The following is a 10011-nucleotide window of genomic DNA, read 5'->3' as shown; positions in this document are numbered from 1 at the left end:
TTTTCCCAGTAAAATGTGATGGTCTACTGTATCAAAGGCTTTTGATAAATCAAAAAACAAAAAAATAATGATCTCACTGTCCACTGCTTCAATATTGTCATTAATGACATTGATCATAGCATTGTCCGTATAGGGGTTTCCATTAGACTACTTTTGTACTTTTAAAGTTTATTATCAATATGTTTACACTATGTCTGTTTTGTTGAGCTTGTTGTCAGGTTTATTTCTGCTTATTCTGTTATGTTATTATAAATAATTAATTAATGTCTGATTTTCATCAGTTCAGTTTCATTAAAGTTTTATTTATTATTATTATTATATTATTTAATTTCTTTATTATTTTTTCAGTTTCAAGTTATTTTAGGGACCATTGTGTTTTTTTTCTCTTCAATGGAACGGTCCTAACAAGTCTGACCACTTCTTTTTGTATTTGTATGTATCTTGAACTTTGAACCTTGTACACTAAGAGGGATGTAAACCTGGAATTATCTTGTAGGCTATCTGTAAATACCTGGCCAATGAAAGTGATTCTGATTCCTAAAAGTAGACACAGCAGCAGCAGTGCAACGCCCGGGGCCAGAGAAAATGTTAATTTGGTTTGTTGGTAAAGAAGATCGTGAGCGGCCCGTCCAGGCGGTTTATCCACTGATAAACTCTTCCATTAATAAACTCCTCTACCGATGACCAGACACAGTTGGTAGAGTCGCACGATGGAGGTCAGAGTGTTGGTTTGTGGCGTCATGCTTGTGGTCTTAGCAGTTACAGGTAAATTAAAATATCTTCTCAGTTGATCACCTGATTTGTTTTTTATTCATAATGAAAAGAAATCTAGAAAGAAGAGACTGACTCTTCTGTTTCTGTGTAATTATCTGCTCACAGTCAGTTCAGACACTTGCAACATGCAGAAATATTTGACTGAAGAACTGGCAGTTTGACTCTCTGTGTGTGGGCAGGAGACTGATTCACACTTTTATTAGACTAATAAGCTAAGAAATGCATCTGTGTCATTTTTTGTAGTAAAACTATTTGAGTTTACTTCGATAATCACAACATAACAAAGTGAATTAAAGCTGCTACTCGGGTGGCTACATCCACGCTGCTGTTTAAAAACAGAGTTTTAAAATGAATACGTTCTCTGTCCACAGCAGCGTTTTAGCTGCGTATCAGAATTGATCTCCGTTTATATTAAAACAACGCAAGTTGCAGAAGTTTTGGCGAAAGATGAAAGTAATGCAGACGAAGAAGCACACCAGAGATTTCTTTGCATGGATCGACAACGAGGTGGAACTGTTACTGAATGTAGTCCAAAGCGACTGTGGCGGCGGAAAGACTGGGAGTCGTCGCAAAGTAAATACGGAGACATAAACAGTACAAGTGTAGAAGTGTTATTTACACAGTAAAAAATATTTTAATAATACACCAAAACTAGAACTTTGTCAGTAGCATCGTCATCAAAGAGCCAATCAGGAAGCCAAACTTGAGTGTCTGTATAATCATTTTTACAGTCCTCTGTTTTCGCCTGTCCACACTAAAACTCTACCCTGGAGCTTTAAACGAAAACGGGGTCAGCAGCGTTTTCAGACTTTGGTTTTAGTCTGGATGGGAGGTGGAAACATAGCAAAAGTTCTGCTTTTAAAAGATGCAAATGGGGCCTCAGGAACACAGGAGGAACCGGTTGCTTTTGTTCTCAGAAATCTAAATATGTCGGTCAACACCATCTTAGTTCCATGTAGATTATCATCACTGCACAAACAAACAAATTTCCTGTGACTAAATGTATTGTTCTTTGTCTCTCCTACAGGAACCAATGCACACATGTCAGATGGTGAGATATGTCCTCATTCTTTTGTTCACTGGACTTCTGTTTTCTTCTGAGTTTAAAATGTTTTTTAAACCCTCAACATTAATCCGGTCCAGGTCTGAAAAGCAGCTTTTAGTTGCACTTTAGAAGCTCCATAAGAGTCAAATACTGTCTCTCCACAGAAGTTGGTTAAATTGTGATAAAATGTGGTTCAGACGTTCATGTTCCCCTCAGGATGAGTCCTAGTGACTTTGGTGATCCTCTGACTTCTCATCCAGCTTCCTCTCTCAGAGTTTGTGCTGGTGCATAGCTGCAAGAACTAGAAGGTCAGAGATACAACAGGGCGAGAGACCACGAAGAGACTTACAAGTCATCAATACAATTTTAAAGTCTATTCTGAGACATTGTGGCCAGTTTAATGAACGTTTCTTGGTTCTGGTTCAGGACAGTCTGCAGTAGATTTCTGAGTCAAGCAGGTAAAACTGTTGCAGAAATCCAGGCGTGAATATATGATGAAAGTTAACATAAATCGTATATTTGATATATTTGAAAGATGATAAAAACACGATTGCACAAGCTTTGTGGTGTGCTGCTCAAAACTTAAATTAGCGTAGAACCAGACGCCAAGATTCTTGATATGATCCACTAGGGAACCAGCAGATGGCAGAATTTGCTTTGTTGTGTGCTGGGACTCAATGATCTTTCTTGTTTAGTTCGTGGAAAGATTCTCACAAAAGTGAGTATACCCCTCATAGTTTTGTAAATATTTGATTATATCTTTGTGACAACACTGAAGAAATGACACTTTGCTACAATGTAAAGTAGTAAGTGTACAGCTTGTAGAACAGTGTAAATATTTAAAGTAATATTCATACTGTTTGAAATAAATAAAATATTTCATAGTAGCCTATTTCAGTTTTGTGCAAAAAGAATTAAAGGCCTGTACCGAATATAGGCAGGGTCAATTCAGGGATTTTAGCAAATAAATGCCTGGGCTACTAATGAAAGTTTTACAGTAGACATGAATTCCGACTGTCTCCCTCCAGTTTGTGGCACTACGCCGCTCAACACCAGGATCGTAGGAGGGGTGGATGCTCCTCCCGGGTCGTGGCCCTGGCAGGTCAGTCTGCAGAGCAACGGATCTCATTTCTGTGGAGGCTCCCTGATCAACAATCAGTGGGTCCTGACTGCTGCTACCTGTTTCTCCAGGTGAGCTATGATCCTGTTACATGACTTCACCTGTACAAGCTTGCAACAGAAAGAAAGGACAGGGAGAAAATACAATGAGGGTGCCGCCTGCAGTAACCCACATTAAAACCACCCTGCATGTTTTTCTTTATGCTGTTAGTAATAGACACCATTACAGTTGTAAAACATACATGATAAATATTGTTCCACAAGTTATTTTGCCGGACAGTTAGAGCATTAAAACCAAACCATAAGCAGGAGACGCTGCCACTGCACATAATGCAGAATACAACAAAAGGTTCAGATGTAGTTCCAGTTTCTTGGTCAAGGGAACTGACTTGATAAATTAATCTAAACATCAAGACTAAATTCAGATGTGTTTAAAGAAACAAACCATTCACACTTTCCCCCTCAAAATCCTGAGATTAATCCCAAAATGTTGATTTTCAAGTGGGTTTAACTCGCCCCTCCTATTCTTATCTTTGCTGTTTGATGAGAGCTGGCATCAGCCCGCACCATGACGGGGAGGGGGGCGAAACCACATTCAATTACTGGCTACCGGCCGATCAATATCTGCGATGGATCCATCACTAGCTGTGTGTTTTTACAGGGAAAACACAGCAAATACCGTTTCATGGAAACTTTGTGCTTAAAGTAATCTCTGAATAATCCCGTTTTTTTTCAAAATGTAGCTGTAATCTGATTACATCCTTGTTTTTGTACTGTAACGGACAGTTATTTTATTTTTGTATCCTGATTACGTAACGCCGTTACTCAACAACCCTTACTGCTGCTATAATACAGATTACAACAAAAGGTTCTCGTTCCCGATCCTTGGTCACTGTAATATTTGCTGTTTGAATAAGTAGTTTGAATTGCAAAATGTCACAATATTTAAAGACGATATAAAGAATAGAAGAAGATATAATAAAATCCCCCTCTCACCCCTTGCGGGGTGGCATTCCTCAAGCTCGGGTCCTCTACCAGAGGCCTGGGAGTTTGAGGGTTCTGCGCAGTATCTTAACTGTTCCTAGGACTGCACTCTTCTGGACAGAGACCTCTGATGTTTTACCTGGAACCTGCTGTAGCCACTCTCCCAGTCTGGGGGTCACGGCCCCCAGTGCTCGATCACCACTGGCACCACTGTTGCTCTTACTTTCCACATCTTTTCTAGCTCCTCTTTCAGCCCTTGGTATTTCTAAAATATATATAAAACTTTATTTTTTTTAAATAAAGACAGTTTATTTTAAAATTCACACTCAGACAGCACCAGTGTCTGTCACATATTGAAACATGTTTTTTCTGTTTCTCAGCACCTCACCCGGTCTCACCGTTAACCTCGGTCTTGACTCCCTGAATTTGTCGAATACAGACGCGATGTCCCAGACTGTGTCCCAAATCATCAAGCTATAACACCACCACGAACAATAACGACATAGCCTTGCTGAAGCTGTCCTCACCTGTTACCTTCACCGACTACATCAGACCCGTGTGTCTGGCGGCGGACGGCAGCGTCTTTAACAACGGGACGATCTGCTGGGTCACCGGATGGGGAGACATCCAAACTAACGGTGAGAATTTAAATTTATTCGGCAGTCATTTTAAAATGTTCTGTTAATAGTGAATGACTGTATGGATTCATCCAGCATTAATGCTAAATCCCTTTTGGAACTTTGTCACTATACTTCTGAGCTTTTACTGAAGTAAAATTTTGAATGCAGGACTTTTACTTCAGTAATGGATCATGGCCGTCTGGACTTTCTTTCTGAGCCTGCTGCCACAGAGGCCCTGCTTTAGATCAGAGGCAGAAAATGGACAGATGGATATTTTCTTACAGTTGTTCATCTTTTGTACTGATGATTTAAACAGAGTTTCATGTCCATCCTCAACTGTGACTCAGCAAACATCGTCTGTGTGAAAGATGAATGGGATCTTTCCTGCAGGGCTGCAACACTGAGTCTGTTCTGGTATCATGAGCAGAGATGAGTCGTCCTGCACTGGTGTAGCTACGAGGTCCAAAAGTCCTGACTTTCTGCATGTTTGATCAAATAAAAGTAATTGCTCATTGGTTTACCCTGTTTCAACAGGAAAACCATCAGATTATATTCCCTACAGGGAAGTAATTCTACCATTTCAAGTGTGTATGAATCAAAATGTGGTGCTCTAGAGCAGTGGTTCTCAAACTTTTAATGTCAAGGCCCCCGAAACTGTCAAAAATTAGACCACAGACCACCATTTGATAAGATTGTGTCCCAGGGTTACCCATCTTTTGCTTTTAGATGTTTTGTTATGAAAGTGTATGAAACTCATAACCAAAATTGTCATAAATTCCGGTATTGTGCATGGAAAAAAAGAGAATATAAATAATTTCCCTTTCTGCTGGGGACACCCTGGAGCCCCCTCAAGGACCCCTTTGAGAACCACTGCTCTAGAGAGCATTTTGGGCAGTGGGATGGCGTATGTGGGACCAAATCCCTTTTTCCCGTGTCTGAGCTTGACAAACCTTAACACAGAGGACAAGAAGGACTGTTGGACCACAACAAGATCAGGCTGTGAGACACACACTGTCAACACAAAGAAAAAATACAGACTCATTAACTCAACATTAATGTCCGTTTTCTTTTTCAGTTTCACTTCCTTCCCCAGAGAGGCTGCAGGAGGTGAGCGTTCACATCGTGTCCAACAGTGATTGTAACGTTACCTACGGTGGTAAAATCACAAACAACATGATCTGTGCTGGTGTGACTCAGGGAGGAAAGGACTCCTGCCAGGTGAGTCTGTCTGCAAAACACTCCTCCATCAACTGATAACACACATGTTTAAATCTGCACTAATCAATAGATCTGACTGGTGAATAAAAAGGACAGTATTTCCCTCTGAGAGCAGAAGTATGAAGTATAACCGACCTGTCTGATGTCTGCAGGGGGATTCAGGCGGCCCGCTGGTGACTAAAAACGGCTCTGTCTGGGTCCAGGCTGGAGTGGTGAGTTTTGGAGGAGGCTGTGCCCTGCCTAATGTCCCAGACGTCTACACCCGAGTGTCCCAGTATCAGTCCTGGATCGACAGGCAGATCAGCATCTCTGGAGCAGCTCACCTGGTTCCCCTCTCGGTTCCTCTGCTGCTGTCCATCTTACCTGTTCTCGTCTCCTTCTCTGTCCTTTAGTGATGATTTAATTCACCAGGCTGGAGTGAAAATCCCTCTCTCTCTCTGCCTCGCGGTCGCAAATTTTTTGCCTTTGGAGATTAATTTACTTTAAAATAAGCTAAAATTCTGCACGTTTCCAGTTATTCTTGTGTTGAAGGAGTTTTGCAGAAAAGAGTCGACAGAGGAGAAGATAGAGATCAGAAACTGGTGTACTGACATTTGATTTAAAAAATGAGGGCTACAACTAATGAATGTTTTCATGACCGTTAACAATCTGCTGATTATTTTTTCCATTAATTTATTCATCATTTTGTCTGTTTGTTTAAAATGGCAGAAAATAGAGAAATTTGTCCTTTTAAAACGTCCATAGACCGATGTAGTCAAAAAGATTTGGACCAACAGTCTAAAACCCAAAAATATTCAGTTCATCATCATGTAAATCCTCATCAGTGAAGCTGGAACCAGACAACTCCTCGGTAGGATTTTCACTTTAGTGGAAACTTTAAACTTGTTGATGTCGACTGTTATGGCAGAAAATTGTGTCGTCTTACATTTAATCTTAATCTCCTCCTTAACAGGATCTCTGTTCCCCAAAACATAGAAACCTAGACTGTAAATGTTGATGCATCCCTTTGCTCAGAAGCTGCCCTAGGACCAGCTGGATATGTGTTTTAGTCCTTCTGTTTATTCTCTTCTATTAATAAATTCTTCAAAGACAACGGTTGGTTGTTACTCAGTTATTTCACCAGCAAGATACAATTTCCACGACATCGACCATCTTCAACATATTTAAATTAAACAATTAAATTAATGTTGTAGTTAATAAACTGACCCATTTAAAAAAAAAAAAAAAAGTTCATTTCAGAACTGAAGAAGTCTCTTGGATGAGGGACCAAACGTCTTCTAGTATCTTCAACCAAGTCCAGTTGCCCGTGACTTTAACCTTCTTTGGATACATAAACAATGCTGCGCTGTTTGACACTGAGTTTTCACCAGCAGTAGGTGACAGTCTCACTTTATGATATCGCTGCGATTATATTATTATCATTGATCTTAATTGAACTAATCATCAACATTGTCATTATGGCATGGCACACACGTCACTTTGTGTTGACCAGTGGGGGGGGGGGGGGCATTTAACACTTAAAACCACGAGACATGACGATGCAGACGAGGTGAGATTTGAATTTTTGTGATCAGCCTCCACATCATAGCCGAATCTGGGAGAACAAACCTAAACTGGGATCTGGGAATGTTTCCCCACATAAACTGTGTGTCAACCCAGATAAAATGACAACTTACATCTTATCTAGACACTTGGAGTCCCTTTTTTTCTTATTTTGATAGTTAATCTTGGTAAATTTCTCTCTTTTAACCATGTATTAGAACATACAGTAACAACATACAACAACTACTGAACTTTGTCTCTTTTTTTTTTTATTATTCTTTTTTTTTTTACAGGCAAGTCATTAAGAACAAGTTCTTCTTTACAATGGCGGCCTGACAAGTGGGATAACCACTTAGGGAAAAGGAAATAGGCCTGAAATAAATACAGTACAATACTGAACTATTAATTAGGGAGGTCAGGAGCATGGCTACTGGAAACCAGCAGAAACTGACAGATCTTATCACCTAAGTACAGCTGAAGGAGAGCTAGAGTACAGTCGAAACAGACATCACCTCCTTGACACAAAAGAAACAGATTGACAACAACTCTGAGTACACGGTGCAGCAACACATAAGCCAGTGAGACAATCTCTCCTACTGCTCCCACTTCAGGTCCTTGGTTATAGTGGATCCCAGAAACCTGAAATATTCCACAGCAGACGCAGGGCTGTTGAGTAAGTAATGGGGGGCAGAGTGGGGGGGGGCTCCTCCTGAAGTCCACGAACAGGATCCTTGCATGTGTCCCTGGAGAGTCGAGGTGTTGCAGGATGTGATGCAGTCCCAAGTTGACAGCATCATCCACTGACCTGTTAGCCCTGTAGGCAAACTGCAGGGGGTCCAGCAGGGGGCCTGTAATGTCCTTCAGGTGGGCCAACACCAGTCTGTCAAAGGACTTCATGACTACAGATGTCAGGGCGACAGACCTGTAGTCATTTAGTCCAGTAATGGAGTGTATTTTGGTGACTGGGATGATTGTGGAGCGTTTGAAGCAGGAGGGAACTTCACACAGCTCCAGTGATTTGTCAACACAGTCTCACTCCCTACTCGTCAAATGTCTGACGCATGGTCAAGGCCCTTTGTCGTCGCTTTTTAAAGACTTGTGTAGCCCTTTTGCATCAATTATTGACGTTTAGGGATCCACAGTCAAGTTAGCAACGCTTAGCAACAATAAATATGCAATATCCGGTTACACTTTCAAGATAAAACGTAACGTTTCGATACATTGCCATAATTAAAGTCGTGAAACGTTGCAGTTTGGTTAAGGCTTAAGTTAACTAACATTAATGTCAATTTACCTCACTCGCCTAAATAAAAACATTTAATGTTTTGTTTCGCACGGGACACAAACCCTGTTCTCCTGCTTCAAGGTCCGGGTTCTGGCCCTCTATCCACCCCAATCACCTCCTTACTTCGTCTTTTCTCTTAAATATCATACTTGCCTTTACCATCAAAAACTGACACAACAGGGCTTCCCTCAATACGTCGAACTATGACGTCAAAGGGATCCCTAGTGCGTCACAAACTGACGATTATGGCTCTTGACCAAGCGTTCATATGTGACGACTTGGGAGAGAGACCGGGTTGGATTTGTTGAAGATCTGAGTGAAGATGGGGGCCAGCTGGTCCGCACAGATTTTCAGGAAGGATGTGACACACCGTCAGGTCCAGGAGCCTTCCTGATCTTCTGCCTCTGGAAGAGCTGCCGCACATCCTCTTCACAGATCGTGAGTGCAGGTGAGAGGTCAGAGAGGGGGAGTGACAGCATGGCAGTGGGGGAAGGTGACTGTTTGAAGATGGCGTTGGAGTGGGGGGGAGGTGTGACTGTGGGCTTTTCAAACCTACAATAGAAACCATTCAGCTCGTCTGCCAGTTGTTGAGTACCAGGAGTGTTGGGAGATGGTCTCCTGTAGTTTGTGTGTGTCAGCAGGCCTCGCCACACAGATGCAGGGTCGCTGGCTCTAGAGCTGTTTTCTAGCTTTTCAGCGTAGCTCCTCTTTACAGCTTTGACCTCTTTAGTCAGTGTGTTCCTGGCCTGGTTATACCGGGCTCTGTCCCTGCTTCTGAAGGCCTCCTCCTTGGTCTGACGAAGCTGCCTGAGTTTTGCTGTGAGCCAGTGGTTGGTTGTTTGTGCGGAAGGTTTTGGTCGGCACACGAATGTCCTCACTAAAACTGATGTAAGATGTCGCAGTGTCAGTTAGTTGGTCCAGGTCAGTGGCTGCAGCCTCAATGACCCTCCAGTCAGTGCAGTCAAAGCAGGCCTGTAACTCCAGCTTTAAGTCGTTGGTCCATCTTTTCACCCTCTTTAAAGCAGGTTTAGCAGCCGGTAAGACGGGATAAGATGAACCAGACAGTGATCAGCGAGTCTTGAGGCTGCACGGGGAACAGAGCGACAGGCGTCCTTTAATATTGTGTAGCAGTGGTCCAGTGTGTTAGTGTCCCTGGTGGGACACTTAATATGCTGTCTGTACTTTGGAAGTTCATGGCTGAGGTTTGCTTTGTTAAAGTCCCCGATAACAATGAGCAGTGAGTCTGGATGTTTTTTCTCCACATTAGTCATCTGGTCGGCCAGATGTAGTAACGCCTCACTAACACAGGCCTGAGGTGGAATGTAAACAGCGACCAGGACAAACGAGGAAAACTCCCGCGGTGAATAAAAAGGTTTACAGTTTATAAATAATGTCTGTAAGTGAGGCCTGCATGGTTTCTTCAA

At 42.0% G+C, this 10011-nt stretch overlaps 1 protein-coding gene across 1 annotated transcript; it reads left to right on the top strand.

The window, feature by feature from the left end:
* The first annotated feature begins 710 nt into the window (after positions 1-710).
* Positions 711-6822, top strand: LOC119918115 (testisin-like). Its single transcript, XM_038738659.1, has 6 exons — positions 711-765; positions 1802-1825; positions 2848-2921; positions 4362-4560; positions 5618-5760; positions 5913-6822. Exons 1-6 carry the CDS (start codon positions 711-713, stop codon positions 6150-6152), a joined length of 735 nt encoding a protein of 244 aa, XP_038594587.1. The 3' UTR covers positions 6153-6822.
* Positions 6823-10011: the final 3189 nt, after the last annotated feature.

The sequence above is a fragment of the Micropterus salmoides genome, unplaced genomic scaffold (assembly GCF_014851395.1).
Source record: "Micropterus salmoides isolate LMB-PRFRI ecotype aquatic unplaced genomic scaffold, ASM1485139v1 Ms_hic_scaffold_10, whole genome shotgun sequence".
Taxonomy (NCBI): domain Eukaryota; kingdom Metazoa; phylum Chordata; class Actinopteri; order Centrarchiformes; family Centrarchidae; genus Micropterus; species Micropterus salmoides.
The sequence above is the reverse complement of the archived record's forward strand: the minus strand, read 5'-3'. Positions and strand labels throughout refer to the sequence as shown.

Excerpts from the sequence above, each read along its gene's own strand:
- LOC119918115 (XM_038738659.1), top strand. The coding sequence starts at position 711 with ATGGAGGTCAGAGTGTTGGTTTGTGGCGTCATGCTTGTGGTCTTAGCA. Across the intron at positions 766-1,801 it reads TGTGGTCTTAGCAGTTACAG|GAACCAATGCACACATGTCA; the intron begins GTAAATTAAAAT and ends TCTCTCCTACAG. Across the intron at positions 5,761-5,912 it reads GAGGAAAGGACTCCTGCCAG|GGGGATTCAGGCGGCCCGCT; the intron begins GTGAGTCTGTCT and ends TGATGTCTGCAG.